Source organism: Ananas comosus, linkage group 2 (assembly GCF_001540865.1).
Source record: "Ananas comosus cultivar F153 linkage group 2, ASM154086v1, whole genome shotgun sequence".
Lineage (NCBI taxonomy): Eukaryota > Viridiplantae > Streptophyta > Magnoliopsida > Poales > Bromeliaceae > Ananas > Ananas comosus.
Genome location: NC_033622.1, coordinates 8,608,194 through 8,630,904, shown reverse-complemented (window position 1 = coordinate 8,630,904; position 22,711 = coordinate 8,608,194). Strand labels below are relative to the sequence as shown.

Here is a 22,711-nt window from a genome sequence, read left to right as displayed (position 1 = left end):
AGGGTTCACAAGAATATCATTTATAAAGGGTTTCCTCAAAACCCTAAACTTAATTCATGAAATCTCACCTTGACTACATAGCCTCCCAAGCCAAATCCACCATTGGAGAGCTCCTTCAAGCTTCTTCTCCACTTGAAGCTTCCAAAACCTCCATTTTCTCCACCACTTCTTCTCTTTGGTGGAGAGCTTACAAGAGAGGGAAAGAGTAGTGAGAGCTAGAGAGAAAGAGAGAAAGAGAGAAGACTTGCTTCCTCCCTCTCTCTCGGGTTGGAGTGCACGAATGAGGAAATGGCAAAGGGTTTAGCCCCTAAACACACTAAAATTTTCAGTTTAGCAGTTCAGAATCTAATACTTTTCGCCGGAGCCCTTCTGAATGTCCGTTTGCGCTCAAATTTGACAGTCAGGCTCGGTTTAACTTAATAAGAAGAACAAAATCTTAACTTCTCAGTTTCGAATCATTTTTTGTCACCGAAAGCTCTACTGACTAAAATCTCTAGCAGATAGCAGTCGGATTTTTTTTTACACTTTTCGGGTGTCGGAATGACATGAAACTTTAAATCTCGCCCCATAAAAATAATTCCGACATATTCTTCAATTTTCACAATTCTTTGACACTGTGAATTTTCTACTAAAAGATCAGCCCCGTTTCTTACAGGAAATTCTAAATCTTCTGTTTCCATTCCAATTTCAATACAAGTCATTTCCGACTTATATTTTACTTCTTTAAGTCCAATAAAAATAGTATCTTACACTATTTTTATTTACACTTACTTTTATATTAAGAATCCGGTACATTACAACCATAGCGATTCCGATTGTTATAATGAACCAAACATATTTGGTGGTTTTACCATTTTGTTTTCGATTTCTGTCCATTGCAATTTTCATTCCAATTATATTTTTCATTTTGAACCAAACGCGTCCTAATAAGTGTTGGATGCCTGATACTGTAAACGATCGAGAGGATCAGCTCTTGTACTTATATGTTATTGTACTAATGGCAATAAGGTCTTTGTAGTTGTTTATTTCTCTATTTTCTTTCTATAAGATTGACGCACAAAGCCTACAGGAGATTTCTTCAAAAAAGGAAAAAAAAATATTGGCAAGTGAGAAAATTTATTCGATTCTGATTCTTATGTGTTGTTCTTTTTTAACCGTCATCTCCCAATTCAAAGGTGTTTATTGATTGAGATTACAGATGTAGACTAATAAAAAAACCTTATTTTTTAATTTCATGAGAAGCAGGGACTAATGACCTGCAGTAGAGCAAAAAAGTTATCAAGTAGAAGATGTATGAAAATTGCAATTCATAACACAAGTTACATTAATTTCGTTGAAATTGCAATTCATAGCACAAGTTACATTAATTTCGTGAACGTGAAACGGCATTAGCGTACGTGTGTGACGATGTTTGATATAGAATCTGATACAAGATAGTACCACCCATCTTACGGAGACACCTTTGCTAAAGAAGAAAGCGAAAGCACAGCCTCTCCAATTGTCAAATAAAGAGAATCCACTCCGAGGAAATTATGAACATTGTTTGCTCGTTGCAGCTTCTCCATCACCTCTCCATTAGGATTAATGAATAAGAGCTGGAATAATTAAAACAAATCAGTATCATGCTGTTTAAAATGTGAAAGAGTTTCTTGTTGTAAGCTTGTAAGTACCTCAAGATCGCGTTTCTCCATTGACTTCTTCAACTCGATCAAGGAGGCAATACCACTCGTATCAATTGTAAAAACAGCTGAAATTTATTTCGCAATTAATTAATACGCAACATATCATATCATATCTTAAATAAGAACCATGACTTTTTTGTTAGACGATTATGAATTCTCAAGTGAAAAATATCACGTTAAACTTTTCCTAAAGAACATGACTTGTAATATCCCAATCTCTTCTTTATTTCTTTTTTCATTTTCATATCTGTTTATGATGCTATGGAATTTCATACGTGTTTGATTTTAGCACCTGTTGTTGGTCTAATGGTCCTAATCTATAATTAAGTTTTGATGATTTTAAATAATTGTGATATTGAAATTAATAATTTACTTTGTGTTTGTATTTAGAGCTTTCAATTGGAAGACCAACTCGAGGAAACTTAAAGCAAAAAAAGAAAAGCTTCAACCGTAGAGAAGCTAGTTAAGCTTCTGAGGTCAAAACGATCATTCTTTATTATCTCTAGACTTTAATATGTAATATAATTCATTTTAGTCTAAAGCTGAAAAAAATTAAGCTGTGCTCTTAATATTGATCATCTAAAAGCACAAATGTAAGGACTGAGATTTTGACTGTGCAACTAAACTTTCGGTTGATGATGTTTATGTGTGTAATTTAATTACATAAGCACTCGTCAAGTTTCAGGAGAAACTGAGCTAAAACGGAGAAGTTACGCAATTATTAGTTTTCACTTAAAGTGAATAGTAACTCCGGTTTTCCGGAGAAGCCACGGAGTAGAGTTGGCTTTCGGCGCGTATCGGACTCCGAGCATAGGACTCCAATAGCTCGTTTCGATCGGTTCAGCTGTTCTGGGACTAATGGCGCTGACGGATTTTCAGTTTGATGCACGGATTTCGAGAAAATCCAAAAATACGTGTTTTATATGTATTTGCGCGTCTTTTTGGCCTTTTGGAGAGAAAGCGGATTTCGTCGCGAATCCGTGATCGTTCGAGGTGAACCAAAATGGTAGCTTTGTTGTCTCCGTGGTGCTGACCGCACTGGTGCAATCCGTTCGCAAATCTGACGGACGGATCTGCGGAGATCGCACGTTGATCGAGGAGAGGTCGGCGATGGCAAAACGGGAAATTCGCAAAAGTCCTAATATTTTATGTACTGTTTCGCGTAATTNAAAAAAAAAAAAAAAAAAAAAAAAAAAAAAATTCAGACGCTTTTCCGCTATGTTTTAAACTAAAAGGGACCCCGGGGCGTGACAACAAATGAACTAAGATGGTGCATGACTTAAATTTGTGCTAAAAGCCTATTTACACAATCCAAAAGGCATCAAACTATTCAAAAATTAAATTCCAGCTCAAGTCAGAGTTTTAGATGCAGGTCCAAGCACCAAGAATGACAAATGAATAACAGTCCGAAAATATGTTCAGTACTATGCTTTAAGACGTGGGTGTCTGACCTGCCTCTGGTGCATCCGGAAGTGATTCCTAGTGCCCAAAAGTTGTTCCGGGCATCCAAAAGTTGAAATTTAAATTTAAATCTTTGCCAATTTTTGGCACACGATCAAGCATTAAATGTTTCGGACGTTCAAAAAAATTTTGGGCTCCTAAAATTTAAAAGATAGCATACTACTGAAGTATGTTTGAAGTATAGTGCAACTGTGTTCCAGATGACTAAAAGAGGTTTTGGGTGCCCAAACATACACAGGATTGTTCTACAGACAGTGCATGGGAATGGCTATAGGTCCAGGTGCTCGGAAGATGTTCCAGATGCCCAAGACAACAAAAACGGTATAACTGCTATATTCTAGATTTTGACTATAAATAGGAGGCTTTGGTGTTTGAAATCAGTTTAGATGAGCTTGCAATTATTGCTATATTAAACTCTTAGCTCTCTACTCTCTCTCTCTAAGCTTGAGTGAACTATTATGGTGAAAAATTCATTGTAAAAGAGAGAAATAGCTTGTATTGGAAGCTCTTCTTGTGATGAAGAAGAAGAAGTTGGTGTAATGGCTTGGTGTTTGCCCGTAAAAAGCCATCTTTTAGTGGAGATTCAACATTCTCTAGTGTGACAATTGAAGTTGGCAGGGACGTAAGGAAAGGGCCGAACCTAGAAACAAATTGTTCGCTTCATGTGTTTGTATTTCACCAACCCTATTTTATTTTCTTTACTTGTGGCTTTATTGGTTTGATTATCTTATTTTTTTTATTTAAAAACCTAATTTCCCTCCCCCTCCCACTCTTCGGTTGCTATTTGATCCTCGCTTGTAAGAATTTCTGCTTTTGAGAGCTAAATGTGATATGCTTGACAAGCTATTATCATCTCTCTGCTCTTTTAGTTTGACGAAAATATATTCTACTTAGAAACTACATGTCATTTTAAGTTACAATGTTATATTATTGCTTCAAAGATCAAAAGAATGAGGAATTAATCTTGCCGACCAAAGGAAAGATACCTACCAGATAAGTCCAATATGACGAATCGGAGGGCGGCTTGTTCATGTTCCACTACATTTTCTTCTTCTATACACCTTCTAACCCTACAAATATATAAAATACCAATCAAGAACACTCCTTTTTGAGAAGATGAAATTTATAAGCCCTCAGTATGACTTGTTTAATTTGAATATCAATGGGAAAATAAATCTTCTTAATCTGCGTACATAACATTGTACCAGTTCATTTGAATCTTACCTCTCTTTGAGGTAGATAGTGTTTGCAAAGTTGATGGGAGCTTCCACTGCCAATATTAGGAATCCCCGAATCCTTCTCGCCTCTTTGTATTGCTGAAGGTCTCTGTATATCTCGGTCCCACGAATGTTCCCTAAAACAACTATCTTAGGCCGTGTGGTTTGAAGAAGAATCCTACAAATGGATATACCAACCTGCATACTCAAGAAAGAAAAGTATATCAGTAACTCTGTAGCAAACAAAGAAAAATTAATTTTAAAAAGGAAGTTGAATAATTTTGATGCAATTACCGCGATAGCTAGGCCGTCTTGAACTGAAATGAAAATTACACCAAGGAATGCACACAAGCATACTACGAAATCAATCTTATCCATCTTCCAAATGTGGTATGCCGCAGGGATATCAATGAGCCCCGCAACAGCGGCAATTATGATAGCACTAAGAACAACATTGGGGGTGTAGACGAATAACGGCATGAGGAATAGGAGTGTCACCATCACTGTTATTGCCATCACGATGTTAGACATTGCAGTCTTGCATCCTGCGTTGTGGTTTACGGCGGAGCGCGAGAAAGCCCCTAGAGTTCCAAACAAAACATGTGGTTAGTAAGAGTATTACTAACTTCACACGGTATAGAAAATAGGTAAATAGATGAAATTTTGCATGGTTTGATGTTGAAATTGCTATGATATATACCTGTAGTTACATAGCATGAAGTGCAGGAACCTACAATGTTCATCAATCCTATTGCCATCATTTCCTTGTTGCCATCAACTTGGTAGTCTTTCATTGAAGCAAAAGTTCTCCCAACTGCCACTCCTTCCTAAATAAGCGCATGGATATAGCCAGAGCGCATGAAATTCATAAAGGATACTACAGTTATCATTCTGTATTCTCAGTTCCGTCTTAATATATAGGTTATTAATTATTAAGTCCTTTTACTCGTACTAATTTGTTTGTTCTTGAAAAGTGTCCTTTTATAACTCGATCTACTTGCTACTTGCATCAATTGTACAACAAAATGCTGAGTAGAGCACAAAATATATATAAAAAAACGAAAAAAAAAACAAAATCATCGTAAAACTTGACAAAATATCTATTCCTCTAGCAAAACTAACTCAACAAAAAAGTTAATAGAATTTACGGGTATCAATAAGAAAACTACAGTTTAACGGCTCCCAACACATTTATCTTTAGAAATTATATGCTATATAAAATTTAACAAAAAGCTTCATAAATGTACCGATAATGTAGATGTGTTAGCAAGTTACCGTTAGTGAGATGATTCCAGTAACAAGCCCCGTCTTCATCACAACTCCCAAGTAGGTGGCATCAAAGAGTAATTTATCCCATGAGGGGTGATTAAGACCACACTTCAATTTCCCGATCTATAACGTGACATCGTTAAATTAGTTAGATAGCATGCTTTATACACTGGAAATTAAATGCAAACATTTGAAGTTTAAGGATTGAAGTGCGCAAGGTGATACTAACAATACTTATTCCATGGTTCTGAGCTTTGAAAAGGAAAACAAGGAGAGTGGAGAGGATAACACATGCTAATGGAGCTCCAGCTGTCACCCAGAAAAGCTTTGGTCTCTTCAAGCTCTGTATGTATGCCAAGATGATTACAACTTGTTAATTAGTTAACCTATTAGTTATTTTTCGGAGAATTTGAAAAAGGTTATTCTAGGACATTACATGCATTTGTATGTTGAAAACGTATGCCAAGCTGATACTAGCATTTTGTTTCTACGTGATTTCTACTTCTATTTTTCAGTGGAAACCTATTGTTAAAATTGATTGCAGAACAACTAAAATTAATTACATAAGGTATATTGCTATAGTTAACAAACAACTCAAAATACCTCAACTTTTTCAAAATATGTAAGAGTGAAATAGCAATGATTTGAAGTGCTTCCTATTACATAAATTAAACACAACAACAAATACGCTGCCCTACGATGGAGCTTTCGAAGTCATTTTCCATACATACGGAGAGAGAGAGAGAGAGAGAGAGAGAGAGAGAGAGAGAGAGAGAGAGAGGATAGCTACTGCGCTATCGGAAGTATAGATAATTTGATGCTTTCGATTTTTTGACTCTTAGATCAACTATTTTGATCATTTCTAANATGTTGAAAACGTATGCCAAGCTGATACGCTTTTGTTTCTACGTGATTTCTATTCTATTTTTCACTGGAAACCTTGTTAAAATTGATTCAGAACCTAAAATTATTACATAAGGTATATTGCTATAGTTAACAAACAACCAAATACCTCAACTTTTTAAAATATGTAAGAGTGAATAGCAATGATTTGAAGTGCTTCCTATTACATAAATTAAACACAACAACAAATACGCTGCCCTACGATGGAGCTTTGATCATTTTCCATACATCGGAGAGAGAGAGAGAGAGAGAGAGAGAGAGAGGATAGCTACTGCGCTATCGGAAGTATAGATAATTTGATGCTTTCGATTTTTTGACTCTTAGATCAACTATTTTGATCATTTCTAACTTTTAGATTAATACTATTACTCTATGGGGACCACTCAACCCTAGGAGGTACCCAACCGCACAACTCTTGATCCAAGGGTCAAAAAGTTGGATGTATCAAATTCTCTATACTTCCGATAATATAGTAGCTCTACACTACATATATATATATATATATATATATANGGCCAACGTGAACCTCATCCCCAAGCACACCAACGACACCTCCTCCCTCGAGCAGTTCTGTAGGGACACCGTCGTCACCATCTGGCACTACCACGGCGGCTGCCACGTCGGCAAGGTCGTCGACCGCCGCCACCGCGTCATCGGCGTCGACCGCCTCCGCATCGTCGACGGCTCCACGCTGGCCAGCTCGCCCGGGACCAACCCTCAGGCCACCGTCATGATGATGGGCAGGTAATCTAAATCTAATCTAAACTTAATTAATTACTAATTAAGCTCCATCAATTTCAATTTCAATACACCACTGGTGTTTGATCGAACGTGTTGTGTGCATGGACAGATACATGGGAGTGAAGATAGTGAGGGAGAGGCAGGGGTGGCCGGCTGGCGCTTAGCTGTCGCTGTCGGTGCAGGTGCTTTGCATGTCATATTGTGTCTGCAGTAAAGAGATGATGATGATGATGATGATGATGATGATGGTTACATATACTAAATTACTAATTTTTGGTGGGGTGGTCTCGGATTAGTAGGAAAATTATATAAAAGGAAAATTAAGATAGAAAGTAGATAATATGTTCGTCTGTACTTGTGTTATCATCTATTATTATATTATAGAGTGCTAATTCTACTTCCAAAGTCCATTATGGTGTTTTCGGCTGCTACTAGTGACCTTGCTGTATGGGCTGTCTGTCATTTCCTGTAATCTATTTATTTGTACTGAATTAATTGGTTGCCTCTATCCATCCTATCTCTCTCTTTCTTCTTTTTCTTTTTCTTTTTTCTCTTTTTTTTGGTGGGATGGTTTCTGGTGGGGATATAAACATATGATCTAATATTGGATATATGAACTTATAGCCTAAGCATTGTTCGTCGAAATCAGTTCGGATATATTTTCTGTTATATTTAGACATGGTAACAAAGATCTTAAGCCCTTTAATTCTCCCACATTTCTTACTAAATAATAACATCCCTATAAATGAATTTTAATGGGCCTCGGCAAACACGGGCCCAGGTCGATCGATCTTGTCAAATTAGAGCATACTATAATTCTAAATTAGGCCTTCGGGCCCACTTATGTTGTCCTCTGGGCCGGTAAATATTGTATGGAGACCTCCCTCTACAATTGTAATACAATCAATCATATTTAAGGGTGGTGTTTGCTTCCTCACAAAAGAGTGAAAACTGTTTTTAAATTATGCTCTTTTTTTTTTTACAATTTTCGTTTTCCGGATAAAAAATTTGAATGACAAAAACGGTAATTTGACATGAAATTTGAGAAATTTTTTTTACAGAATAATTATGTTTTTAGGATCCAGACAAGTAAAAAATATCTTTCCAATTAGAAAATTATTTTTTAAAAGATATTTTTTGGAAACCGAACATCGATCTCCTAAATCAAATACGTATTATAAAATTAGTGTAAAAGTAAACTTTTCATCGGCGGAATCAATTGCACTGTATGGGATGAGACGCTTGCTATAGATTTGTCCCGAGTCTCTTGACTTCTACAATGGTTCTGATTCCTTTATATCTAATCTTAATTACCTTTTACTACTTTTTAAGTTGTTTTAATCACACTTGTATAGCTTTTCAGAGAAAAAAAATCACCTTTTAATTAATCAATGTTCTCTTCGTTGACCACTCTGCTATTTGTGGGCAATACATATACATGCTCATTAATATTGTTGACTTTTTTTTTCTGGGGGAGAAAAAAAAAGAAAGAGAAAAAGCAGTGGTTGGGGCTCCCGACATTGATGAGAGGGTGTCACAAATCCAAGCCCTAAGTTTGAACCAAACACTAGTCTCATCAAAAGAAAGACGCTTTTTCATCATGCATGGATAGAGATGTGATATATATATATATATATATATATATCTACTATGTTATCGAAAATATAGAGGATTTGATGTTTTCGAATTTTTGACCATTTGATTAAGAATTGTATGGTTGGGATGATTGCGGTCCCCGCTAGGATTAAATAATATCCCTAGAATTGAGTGGTCCCTACAAGATAATAATAGTATTAATTCAAAGAAATGATTAGTTGATCTAAAAATCAAAAAATCGAAAGTACCAGATCCTCTATACTTTATGTTATCAAAAATATAGAGGATTTGATATTTTCGAATTTTTGACCCTTTGATTAAGAATTGTATGGTTGGGATGATTGCGGTCCCCCCTAGGATTAAATAATATTCTTAGAATTGAGTGGTCCCTACAAGATAATAATATTATTAATTCAAAGAAATGATTAGTTGATCTAAAAATCATAAAAATCGAAAGCACCAGCTCCTCTATACTTTTGATAGCATATATTTATATATATATATATATATATTCAAGCATTTCGAGCTTTTTGAGCCTAATTCGAACGAGCCGAGTAATACTCAAGCTCGGCTTGAAATGAATTTCGAACCATTTTTTTTGTTCAAGCTCGGCTCATTTAATTTCGAGTCGAGCTCGAGCGAGCCAAATATCGAGTCGAACGTGAGTCGAACATGAGCCGGCTCGCTCATTTGCCAGCCCTAAGTAGGTCTTGTGTGCCTCCGTGCTCCAAAGCTGCTTTTGATGATGGAGTTTTCGAATCGACGATCGGCTCCGTTAGACTTAATCTAGCGTGAATATCTAGAAAATAAATTTTGTAATTTTTCGATATCAGTTAACTAGCGATCAAAAGGTTCAAAATCAACAATTTTTAGTAGTTGATGTATACCATTTGCAAGTTTAATGGTTTAGAAGTATTCAAATCAGATAAAATTTTGATAGAAAATTTTTTATACTATTTACAGCAAGATCAATATCTCTGATCAAAAATTTTAGTGCTATATCATCACTTTTTTTGAGATTTTTATTTTCAGCCGTTGATTTTGAACCCTTTCGATCGTTAGGTAAATGATGTCGAAAAATATGCCTCCGTGCTACTAAGTTGTTTTCGATGATGCAACTTCCAAATCGACAATCGGCTCGTTAGACTCGATCTACACTATAGAAAGAATTCGAAAACTAAGTTTTATAATTTTTCGACATCATTTACCTATCAAACGAGTAGTCTGAAAATTAACGGCTGAAAATAAAAATCTCATAAAAAATGAGGATAAAAGATTTAAATTTAAAATCAGAGGTACTGATCTTACTCTAAATAGTAAAAAAATTTTTATCTCTCTCTCTCTCTCTCTCTCTCTCTCTCTCTCTCTCTCTCTATCTCATTTCGATCTTATGAGAGTTTTCGTGGTTCTCCCACCACGAAAACTCAAACATTGGTAACCTACCTCTCTACATCCCAACCCTACTACCACCATCTATCACCATCCACCACCATCCACCTTATCACAAATTAGGTTCCCGATAATCATTAGTTCCTCAACTAGGTTCCCGATCTTTGGATATTCGTGTTTCCACCACTATGAAGATTTTCATAAGATCGAGTTAATATATATATATATATATATATATATCAACACGACCATACGAATACCTTCGTGCATCCGGAGGCACGAAGGTTCAGCAAAAACTACAAACCTGAAAGCTTAGCTGCTAGTCGAGGCAATCTCAACTAAATCTCATAAACTTGTTGGTTCTTTTCTTTAGCTGGGTGGTCCAGGTTTCCTCCGTGACGTTTTACACTCAGGTTGTTTCCAGGTATCTATATTTATTAAGTTTGTCGATTGTCACTCGTCCAAGGTTCGGATTGTTATATCTTTATACGTTTAGTGTACTTTCATCAAGTGATCTTTTATAAGATATGGTATATTTTGTTCTAGTTATTGAAATAAGCTAGATTTTAAAATTATCGGTATAGAAATAGCTATCGGCAAGAGATTGCGATTGGTAAAGAATAATAGTCGGCAAGAACTAAGACTCGGTGAAGGACTAGTGATCGGTGTGATACTAGTAGCTTTTTAGAAAGGTTTTCAATGAAATGGAATCTATGTAGTTTCTGTGATCTGATCCAGATTGCCTCGGTTAGTTGCTACGCCTTTTAGGTTTGAGTTAACTTTTGTTTCACCTTCGTGCCTTGGTAGTGTACGATGGTATTCGTAGGCTCGGTGTTTGGTGTAGCGTGTATGTCTATCTCTATCTATGACTCTTGTGGGCACCAGTCCGATGATATGATAGTCATCGTGCCTCCGGAGGGTATGATGGTTCAACAAAAGTTACTACGCTGAAGGTTTAGCTGCTAGTCGAGGCAATCTGAAGTAGATTTGTTAATTTTCATAAGTTTTTGATTTAAAGTATTAAAAAGCTGTAGTAAACTGATCACTAGTTTTCCAGAGTTTTAACTGTTAAAATTATCGGTTACATTACGTAAATACTTAAATTTTCACTTTTTGTTAGGTTTAGACTATTTTAAAAATATCNAGTGAAAAACAATCCAAATCTGATGAAATTTTTATAGAAAATTCTTTTCACTATTTAGAGTAAGATTAGTACCTCTGATCATTAATTCAAGTCTTTTATCTTCATTTTTCATGAGATTTTTGTTTTTAGCCGTTCAGTTTTAGACTACTTGTTTGATAGGTAAATGATGTCGAAAAATTATGAAATTTAGTTTTCAAATACTTTTAATAGTGTAGATCAAGTCTAACGGAGTCAATCGTCGATTTGGAAGCTACATCATTGAAAATAATTTGGTAGCACGGAGGCCTCCGTGCTACTGATAATTTTTCGACATCATTTACCTATCAAACAAGTAGTCTAGAATTTAACGGCTAAAAACAAAAATCTCATGAAAAATGAAGATAAAAGACTTGAATTAATGATCAGAGGTACTAATCTTACTCTAAATAGTGAAAAGAATTTTCTATAAAAATTTCATCAGATTTGGATTGTTTTTCACTGTTAAATTCATAAATGCATTACATCAACCATTAAAATTGTCAATGCAGAGACCTTTTGATCACTAGCCAAATGATGTCAAAAAATTATGAAATTTAGTTTCTAAATACTTTTAATAGTGTAGAGGAAGTCTAAAGGAGCTGATCATCGATTTGGAAGCCGCATCATCGAAAACAACTTGGTAGCACGGGAGGCCCCGTGCTACCGATAGTATAGTAGCCTGACCACGGGTGTGCGCAGTTCTTCGCGACCCGTTGGGCGATGTGGTTTGTGGATCGAAGGCTGAGGTGCATGTGATAGTTCCTTCACCTCGAGCCAAATTGAGTATGGATTATCCGCAGTTGATTGACTCAAGACCGAGTCGAGTGGCATAGATGGCTAAGGTAAAGTAACCTTAGGAAAGAATGATAAATGAGCATAGTGTGGCTAATAATAAGGAATGGCTAAGAATCAAGAACGGCTAATAATAAGAAATGGTTAGCGTTAGAGAACGGCTAGCGATAAAGAATGGCTAGTAATCAAGAACGAATAAAATTAAAGAATGACAAATGGTAAAGAATAGAATCAAGTGAACTACTTGCATGATTCGCATATTGCATATTGTAAGGCATGGACATGATAACTGTTAGCTGCATGAATTATATATATCTATGGACATTTGTTGGACTAACATTTTGCAGTGCCTCCTTTGGACCTGGTGGGTCGAGTTCTTCCCTTGGGTGGTCAAACCCACTGGGAACTATATTTATATAGTTCTCACCCCACATGGTTTTGGGGTTTCAGGTTCACACGCGAGTGGCGCGGCGGCGCGAGGAAAGGGCGTAGCTCCGTAGTTAGCGCCCTACCACCGAGACCAGAGATAGCAGTACCCTAAGTCGGCTACTTGCGGATTTGAGAAATGAAAAGAACCAAGTTGTAATAAAATATAAAGAATTGGATTGTATTTGGAAGAAAGAATCTAGTTAATGTAATGTAAAATGAAAACTGAGATGAATGCTTGTAATAGCATAGATATATTTATGTTTTCGATACCTTCCTTATGCAATCTTTGTTTGTATGTTGTTCCTGGTTGGAACCTCGCACATTGTATGGATTGTGACGCCTTGGACGTACAGGGGAGACTCTGTCCGCGGTACAGGGGAAACCCTGTCCGTTCGGCGGTCTGTTGGCGTGCTTGAATCCGACCAAATAGACGGGCTCGGGGCGTGACATCAAGGATAGCACCAAACAAGGTCTAGAGCGCGAGCTGGAGCGTCTCAAGCAGGGCAACTGTACTGTGGCGGAATATGAGCGAGACTTTTCTCGCATTGTTCGGTTGATTCCGTTCGTGGTCCGTGACGAGTACCACAAGTCCCGATTGTTTGCGAGGGGGCTAAGGCCCAATATTTCGCTTCTAATCGCGTCTCATGGCGTGTTAACATTCGACGAGAGCCTGAATCGGGCCCTGATGGTACAGAATAATATGGAAGAGGCACGAATCAAACGGGACGAATTCAAGAAAAGCGAGGATAAGAAGCATGCACAATAGAGTTTTGGTGGTTGCCAATCGAACGACGGGCGGCCACCCAAGCATCGCAAGACGCAGTCGGGATTGAGCAGCGCCCCTGCTACATCTCTGAGGCAGAGTACCAAACCTTTGTGTCATTTGTTGCAATGCTCACAAGGTTAATGAGTGCCCAAAGAGCCACAATCACTGTTACAAGTGTGGCCAACATGGACACCTTCGGGCAGACTGCGCCGACGGACCAGAAACAGCATCTACTGCAACGTCTACTCCAGCAGCTCGATGGCAGGATCGTGGCAACACGACGTATTCATCATCTGGACGCCCCTCAACATCCCGACAAGAGGAAGGGGCACACCAGGACACTGGCGGACGTGTCTACATGATGACGCGCCAAGAGGAAGATCAATTGGCTGACGTCGTCGCAAGTATAACTTTTGTTTGAGGTCATAAATAGGACGCTCTTCATTACCAATGCATCTTTTTTTTCGTCGTATGTTCTTGCCTCTGTGATGCATGTATTGTTCTAGCTCGTTGAGCATCACATCACCCTTACCTGTGAGCAAGTATCGGGGACTAAACTTTCTTTAAGGGGGGGATAATGTGAGGACTGAGAATTTGGCTATGTAGTAAAACTCTCTGTTGATGATGTTTTTGTGCGTATTTTAATTACGAAATCACTCATCAAGTTTCGGAAAAAAATGAGCTAGGATCATGAAGATTTTACGCGATCTTTACTTTTCACTTAGGACCTGTTTGGATGCACAGTAAAAAATCTCCATGGGATTTATAAACTGTGGTTTTAGTCCAAATGAAATAGAAAATCCTGTAACTCTAAAAAAATTCCACGGATTCAATTTTTAAACTGTTTGGATGCGTAGTGTGCAATTTCACGGTATTTCTCTAAATTTTAAAATTAAAAGTTAAAATTTCAAATTTCAAATTTCAATAAAATTTAAAATTTAAAATTTGATATGTGAAATGCAAAATTTTAAATTTTAAATTTTAAAATTTGACAAATAAAAATTTTAAATATAAAAATCTAAATTTAATTTTAAAATATTGAAATTTAAAATTTTAAAATAAAAAATTTTAAATTTTAAATTTCAAATTTAGAATTTTAAATTTAAAATTAAAAAATAAATTTAAAATTTAAAGTTCAAATTTGAAATTTGAACTATGAGATTTAAGATTTGAAATTTCAAATTTAAAATTTAAAATTCTAAACTTAAAAGTGAAAATTTAAAATTTAAAGTTTGATTTGAAATTTAAAATTTGAAATTTAAAATTTAAAAATTTAAAATTTAAATTTTGAAAATTGAAAATTAAAATATGAAATTTAAAATTTAAAATTTAAAATTTGAAGTTTAAAATTTGATATTTGAAATTTAAAATTTATAAATTTGAATTTTGAAAACTAAAATTTAAAATGAAATTTGAAATTCTAAATTTGAAATTTGAAATTTGAAATTTATTATTTGTAAACTAAAATTTAAAATTTGATATTCGAAAATTAAAATTTGAATTTATAAAATTAAAAAATTTAAAATTTAAAATTTGACATTTAAAATTTGAAATTATAAAATTTAATTTTTGATACTTCAAATTTAAAATTCAAATTTTAAATTTGAAATTAAAAATTTGAATATAAATTAAATTGTAAAATTTAAAATTTCAAATTTAAAATTTAAAATCTATGTTGAAATTTAAAATTTCATGTTGAAATTTAAAAGTTACAACTTGATGCATCTTTGCCCACGAATGGTGAAATTTTTTTCCTTTGGTTAGAGTATATTATAATTTTACTCCATTTTTTGGAGTATAGTTTAACTATACTCCAAAAATTACGTTATATTTTTTTCTCCCAAACGTTTCATAGGATAAATTTTCTACCAGTGTAGTACAGTTTAACTATGCTACATTTTTAAGGGTATCCAAACCGGGCCTTAAAGTAAATAGTAACCCGGATTTTCCGGAGTGGCCAATGATTAGAGTTGGCTTCTAGCGCGTATTGGACTCCGTTCATGGTGATCCAATAGCTCATTTTCAATGGTCCGACAATCCTGGGCCCAATGGCACTGACGAATTTTGGGTTTGACACACGATTTTTGAGAAAACTGGATTTTATCGCAAAGTGGACATTTGTTCTTTACCGTTTTTGCTTTTTAAAACTTCTCGTTGCTCCGTTTATCATGTGGACCCTCGGGCAGGAACCTTTCTGCGAGAGAAGACTAGTTGGGAGGGACTTTGGCCGCACTTTCGCTAAGTGGAGGATCTTTGAGGCAATTATTGAGTATATGTTATTTGTTTGTGTGTGGTTTTGCTTAATTGGAGAGAGGTTGGGTTTCGTCGCAAATCTGCGACCAAACCAGGCGAAACAAATCGTGAGTTTGATATCTCGGTCATGCTGAATGCATTAGTGCAGTCCGTTCGCAAATCCGACGGACGGATCTCCTGATATCACGTGAGGATCGAGGAGGGGTCATATGTGGAAAACGAAAATTTTGTGAAAAGCCCAATATTTTATGTACCGATTCACATGAAATCGAATATCGGGGTGTGTTCGTGCATTTTACTCGCGCTGTGAAGGACTTAGATTAAAATATCTGATTTTGGTGGACTTTTGCGCAAGATAAAGCTTCATGTATATAAGGCCATCTAGGGTTTGCACCATCCAAACCCTAACCTTAGCTCAGCTAACCTCCAGCCGCCTCCCTCTTTATCCCCTACCCTAGCCACGCGCGCCCCCACCGGTCACCGCCGTCCTCGCGCGCCGCCGCTACCGCCCCGGGCAGCCTGCGGCCATCCTGGAGCAGCTCGGGCTAAGGCAGAGTCTACTTTCTCTCTGCGCGTCGCCGCCGCCGCCGCCGCCGCCTAAGGCCAACCGCTCCGCCTCCCTCCGACCTCCGGCGACCCATCGCCGTCGCCCGTGAGCGCCCTGCCGGCCGCTGCTCCTTGAACCCGAGCCCGAGTTGTGCGGGCGTGGGTTCCTCCGCCACCATTGCCGCCGCCTCCCGCCGCCGGCCAATGTGAGCCCCGGCCTCCAACCCCCAGCCGCGACCTCTCCCTGCCGACGCACCCACCGCCGTCGGCGCGCCCGCCGCTCTGCCACCGCCAGCGCGCCCGCCGCCCAGCCACCGTCGGCCGTGCCCAAGCTCCCCCTGGCCGGTAAGCTTTTACTAAGCAATTTTGTACAGTACTTCAGGTTCGGGTCACTGTTCCGGTGACCCAAGGACACCCCAATGCTTTCGAAAGTGAGCACGATGATCCTTGATTAGTGTCGATCATCTTGCTCATCTCCTTTGGGGATCAGCAAGTCCCAGGTTTGTGAGTTAAGCGCAGTTTAGGCTCAGCACGCTAAACTTTGTGTCGCTCTCGTGCTCTCCACAGTGGACGGCTATGCTCCGGATCATGAACACGGCCTCCGGCACGTCGAGACCTATCAGCACGTTTCTCGGCCGGCCTCAAAAGCCCTCGGTTTGTGCTGTCAAGCCGTAAAACCTCGAAAATCACATAAAATAATGCGATTTTATGTGATTGTAGGGACTTTTGTGCAAATGTACACTTCGTGGCTGCTGTGGGCTGTATGTGTGGGTGGCAGGTGATCCCTGGACTGATTGTCCATGGTCTGAGGCCTTTTCGAACATCGAATATCGATTTCCGGTGCATTTTTCGGCGAAATTTGCCGACGAAACACGGTTTCAGTTCGGATTCCTTTGGACAATGTTCGTGCATATTATAATGGTCACTAAGCCTGGTTGGCTGATCACTTACGTCATATTGAGGGTTCGAAGACAATGGGTGAGCGACGGTAGGTTCCGGTGTCGAAATTGACACTTTCGGAAACCCGGATCGGAATGGTTATCCGACGATAATCGTTTCGATGTGAGTGTACGTGTTTGCTACTAGGACACCATTATTATGGTGTTGTGTGGCACCGGATGACTCATGGCGCGAGTCGGTGAGTTCCGGGATACTTCGTGGGTTCCGGCGGAGTCTCGGTGCAATTTTCAAAATTTCCGGCGAGTTACAGTGATCGATTTTAGGAAATCGATTCCGGGATATTGTGTAGGGCTTATGAGTCATGTATTTTGGATTAGTGGGTTGGATATTGACCCAGTGGACCCTTTATAGGTACGGTTGACAATCGTATACAATTTGGAGACAGTCGCGACATTGATACAAGTGGGTGCTTCGAGTTGGTAGTCAGTGAGATCGTTTCACTTTCCTCTCCCTTACTATTGCACTTGCATATCAGTACTTTAGTCTCTACATGCCGGCTGCTTTTGTTTTTCGTTCGTTCATCTATATCGTGTTAGTTGTATGGTGACAGTTATTATTAGACATGTAGGGCAGGCTTGCATATATTATATATCTATGGATCTTGGGTCCAGGCAACACATCGACTCCTTTGTCGTATGTTTCGATCAGGTTGATCATGATTCGGCGTTGTACGACCTTGTATCTAGCTTCGGCGAAGGCACCGGCTACTTGTCGGTTTTCGCATTGAGCATATCAGCACGATTTAATCATAGCACTTGGGTGTATTCATTCACACCATGTCGGTTTGACCACCGACCAGGGGTGTACTTATCTGGATGGGTCGTCCAGTGGACGCGTGAATCAGGTCAATGTATGCAATGTGACAGGCAACACTTACGGTCTGCGGACGAATATGGCAAGCACCAGATTAGGTTTGATATTGGATTACTTACCCTTGAGGCATCATTTCAATTGTGAGTTATTACAGTAGTAGTTGGTTCTTGCTCATTTGCTATCTTTTTTCTATTACTACTGTAATTGTTTTTGTATTATGACATATACCTATCTGTTGTTCTATCTCCTCTAGTTTTTTTTCTTTGATTGGTTGATCCTCCCTTCAACCATGGAGAGCGACAAAAGTCCACAGAGAAGGGATATCACCGATACTTGATTTAGTATATCAGGAGATTCGGGAAAAGATGGAATAGGAAGACGTGTTTCCAGAACGAACAAGATACGTGTGGAGAAGGGGAAGTTAGCATGCACGTGTATTTAACTAGCTTGTGGACGAGGGGATTAACAGCCTCTCTCCAATTGATGAAAAACTTAGACAGCGTGATCAAGTAAAGTCCTTCTCTTACCATAACTATTTGTTTGTTTCCCCTACAGTTCAAAGCGCTTAGCACTCACCACTTAAGGGTAATCCCTGGTATTCCCAATTTCTATATAGGCCAGTTTCGTTCCCTGGAGATTGAGTTGTAGGCCCATAACCATTTGTTTGTTTCCCCTACAGTTCAAAGCGCTTAGCACTCACCACTTAAGGGTAATCCCTGGTATTCCCAATTTCTATATAGGCCAGTTTCGTTCCCTGGAGATTGAGTTGTAGGCCCATAACCATTTGTTTGTTTCCCCTACAGTTCAAAGCCTTAAACTCTTACCACAAGAGAAGGGCAAGAAAATAGCAGAGGCGGTGCCGCAACAAAAGGAGAAGGATGAGGGTGTTCAAAACCGAAGAGAGAAGGTTGCCATAGGATATTCTATGGCTCTCTCTTAGTGTGGCTACATAGGTGGGCTCGCCTCGTCTCACACCCTTCTTGGGCAATAGGAAAAGGCGTAACTTTTCTTGTCGGAAGGGATGGGTAGGTTTGTCAATCAAACAAATCAATTTGTTTTAGTGAGTTGGTCAACCATTCCCAAGGGAATAGTGCAGTTAGACAGCCAGTAGGGGTCGCAGACGAGGAAGGCAACATGTTGACGATGCGGGTACTCAAGAGCTTTTCTTCTTGAAATTCCCGAGTTAAGAAGTCAGGGATGCTGTTTGACTCTCCTTTAATGTGTTCAACAGTGAAATCAAAGAGAGGAAATCTCCTAAGGCTATTGCTTTGAATATGGAAAAAGGGATTTCCCATGTGGACGGGGTACTTTTCAGAGAATACGATTTGCCCTCGTGGCTCTGTCGTTGTAACACACTGGACCTTTGCAAATTGCGAGGTTCGAGTGATTCGATGTGTTTCGAGCTTTTCCACACTTGGTGGAGGGTCGTAGAATGTTTTCCGACCTAAAAAGTTCGAAAACTAGAATTCTGGACAAGTCCTGAGAGTTTTTACTCTCGGGGACCGGTCCCTGAAAGGAGAGACCGGTCCCCTAGTGAGCAGTGTGGCGGCAGCCTTGAGGCAACCGGTCCCTGGCAGGCGAGACCGGTCCCCGAGCGCGCCTACGCAGTGAGAGACCGGTCCCGCGCAGGGAGAGACCGGTTCCCGAACGTTGGTTTTTCGGGTTCGCAGCGAGAGACCGGTCCCTGCTGGGGAGAGACCGGTCCCTCTGGGCGAAAACTGCCCAGTTCGGGCTGATGTAAATTTGAATTTTTGAGGGGCCTCTCCGGATTTTGTTACACTAGATGGGCTTATTAGCCATTTCCTCCTCTTCCCTCTCTCATTTTCTCATTCTCACCCTCTCCCTACACTTTCTAGAAGGAGAAGAAGAAGAAGGAGGAGAAGAAGAAGAGGAGCTTGCTTGAGGGAGCTTGGAGCTCAACCCCTTTCTCTCCTTTCCACCCTTGCTTGGCTTGGAGCTTGCTTGTAGAGCTTGGTGGTGGACCAATCTTCAACCCTAGAAGATTTGGAGCTTGTTTGGAGGCATCTTGGGAGGTTAGTACTTGGATTCTACCCTTTGATCCTTGATTTGGTAGGTTTTACCATATGGAACCCTAGAATGGGTATTAGGGTTGATTTTTGGGGCTTTTTGATCTAGGGCTTTTGAGGCTAGATTGATTGGATTGGAACCTTCCTTGGGCTTGGATTGGAAGGGATTTAGCTCTCTTTTGGAGATTAAGAGAGATTTCCCACACATTAGGTGAGTTTTAGCCCTTTTTCCAAGTTTGTTAAAGTTTGATCTTATAGTTGATCGTAATGCCCGTGTATCTCTTCGCTCGATACTTTTAGGGTATTTTGAGACTCGTGGACAACTTCGTTCGGCGAAACGAGGCCCTACGCGACGGTTCGGTGGGTTTGACCTAGCCTGGCATATGAGAAATTCTCATATCTCATATTTTATGCTTGTAGAGTAAAAATTCATGCATTTCCATGATAAATGTATTTATTGTGAATTTTAGGATGCTTAATATGACTATGTTACGTGTAATGAAAGTTCGGACCTCCATATAGTAGAGAACTAGCATGTGGTACTCGCATATGTTTGGCATCCTATTGAGACTTGAAATCATAAATCTTATTGTGAAAATGAGCATCTTTTGCATGCATTTAAAGTTATTCCTATAGTGAACTTGAAGGTTCTTGGTAAGCCATAAAGAGGCTCGGGGACTTGTGCTATTTGTGAATAATTGGGCTAAGTCATGAAGGGGCATCGAGCTCGGGTCATGTGTGAACCTAGTGGATAGTGCCGTAGAGAGAGTTGGATATACTTGTTCATTAAAATGTCTATGTGTCATAAAGGGGCACAAGACTTAGTAGTATTGGAACTTCATGTTGTGACTTAAACTAGATCTTCGGGATGCTAGTGACTATACCATGTTAGAGACATGAGGAATGGGTACTTGAGACTTGAACTATACTTGCTTGCCATTTGTGCTCATTCGCACATGCTTGTGAGGGTCGCTCCCTACAAGCCGGCACTCCGGAGTTAGCCTATGCGACTTATGTTCGCTCGTGCGGTATTGAGAAGCCTACGGAGTCGAGTGGGACAGACACATTCCAAGAGTAGGGATGTTGGGCTACCACAGGCACTTAGGCAGCACAAGCTGGACTATCCTTGGTGGGTCCTTAAATTGGAAATGGAAATCGACACAAGATTGAGAATGAATAATCACTACTAGATAGGATTAGTAGTTGGATTACTATGACATGCTTATAGTATAGTGTTGAGACAGGTAGTATACTTGATAGTCCTATTTATTGCATCATAGTATACTCATTACCATGATAGAGCATATTCTTCGTACATTGTCATAGTAGATCAGGTTACCTACTTGCTCGCTATGTTGGGATATAGTATTCATGCTTGGAGATACTTCATTTGAATATAGTAGATGTACAACCATTTGACATCTTGCTTATGTGCAACATAGTAGTTTAGCATTTTATTTTGCTTTCTTAAATGCAAACCGTTTCTTTTTATTATTTTTCTCATTATTGCTCATAGTACTTACCCGTTCCTTTTGGGGCCTAGTGGTGCACTGAGCTGAGGTCAGTAATTGCCCACTGAGAACTATAAATTATAGTTCTCACGCCCTCTGTTTTATGTTTTCTTTCAGAGCCTTCCACGCCGGGAGAGGCTAGGGACCGTGGGAAGGGCGCCGCTTCAAGTTAGCCCTTCAGCGAGAGACGAGCTTAGGTGGTCTTCCTCTCGACGTATTTTTATTTTTTGCGAGAGGTTGAGGGTTTTACCAATGTACTAGAGACCACCGTTTTTGTACTTTTGAGACTGATAGTATACTACTTTATGGCTACTTTTATTGTCTAGTTATGTTTCTTTTACTCTGGTTTAGAGGATAGAACTTTGCTCGCTCTGATATCATTAGATGCTATTTATCCTAGTTGTTCTATCTCTTGTTTTTACTTCCGCTTTTATTCTAGACGCCTTATATGTGTTGACATATGGTGGGTCTGGGCACGCTAGCAGGAGGGCCACTGCCGGTCCCGGGGCGTGACAGATTAATTTGGTATCAGAGCCTAGGGTTGAGTCTAAGAGGACCTAGCAAACCTTAGGCCGGTTGGACTATAGGAATTAGGCTCGTGAAAGACGAGGACTAATGACTTGTGAGCGAAAGTATTTTGATTGGGTTTGATGATAACTCTAAAAAGTTAGAGTTCGATCGGAGTATATAGCTTCTAACTCCGCAGAGGATTACGTTGGCGGCCGACAACGTAACATCGGGAGTTGGTAGTGAAGGATACTTCCCTACTTTCGCATAATTCGGGGTTTCGGTTATTTTGAGCGGGGATGCGATAGCGTGAGTTACTAACTTGCGCTTTTATGTTTTGTAGTTTGATGCCGATTACACGCTCCTAGTCTACCGGGGCGGATGATGCGGCACATCCCGAGGAGGTCGAAACCTCCGCTACTTCCGGATCTAGTGAGGTCCGTGACTTGAGGGCCCAGCTTGCGGTTCTCACTGATCTGTTGGCGCAGCAGACGGCAGCGGCGCAGCGACAGGCTGAAGTGGCTCAGCGGCAGGAGGCGCGGATGAAGCATCTTGAGGACCTCCTACTACAGCAGGCGGCAGCTTCGAGGGAGACCCAGGGTCCCACACCGCCAGCACCCGTGGTGGACGTCGCACCGAGGGCGCAGTCCCCCGCGCCCAGTTCTTCACGTGCGGCACCGGCGACCG

General features: G+C 39.4%; 1 protein-coding gene across 1 annotated transcript in view; it reads right to left on the bottom strand.

Annotated features, from left to right (window-relative positions):
- The window catches only part of LOC109706509 (probable sulfate transporter 3.3), a 35,340-nt gene continuing 13,923 nt past the window's right edge, over window positions 1,295-22,711 (bottom strand). Inside the window, exons 6-13 of the mRNA XM_020227384.1 lie at window positions 5,859-5,972; window positions 5,636-5,752; window positions 5,061-5,187; window positions 4,655-4,941; window positions 4,368-4,558; window positions 4,134-4,213; window positions 1,671-1,747; window positions 1,295-1,595 (exon numbers count right to left, since the gene is read on the bottom strand). Coding sequence (XP_020082973.1) covers window positions 1,449-1,595; window positions 1,671-1,747; window positions 4,134-4,213; window positions 4,368-4,558; window positions 4,655-4,941; window positions 5,061-5,187; window positions 5,636-5,752; window positions 5,859-5,972 — 1,140 coding nt within the window. The 3' untranslated portion in view covers window positions 1,295-1,448. The remainder of the gene's footprint in view (window positions 1,596-1,670; window positions 1,748-4,133; window positions 4,214-4,367; window positions 4,559-4,654; window positions 4,942-5,060; window positions 5,188-5,635; window positions 5,753-5,858; window positions 5,973-22,711) is intronic.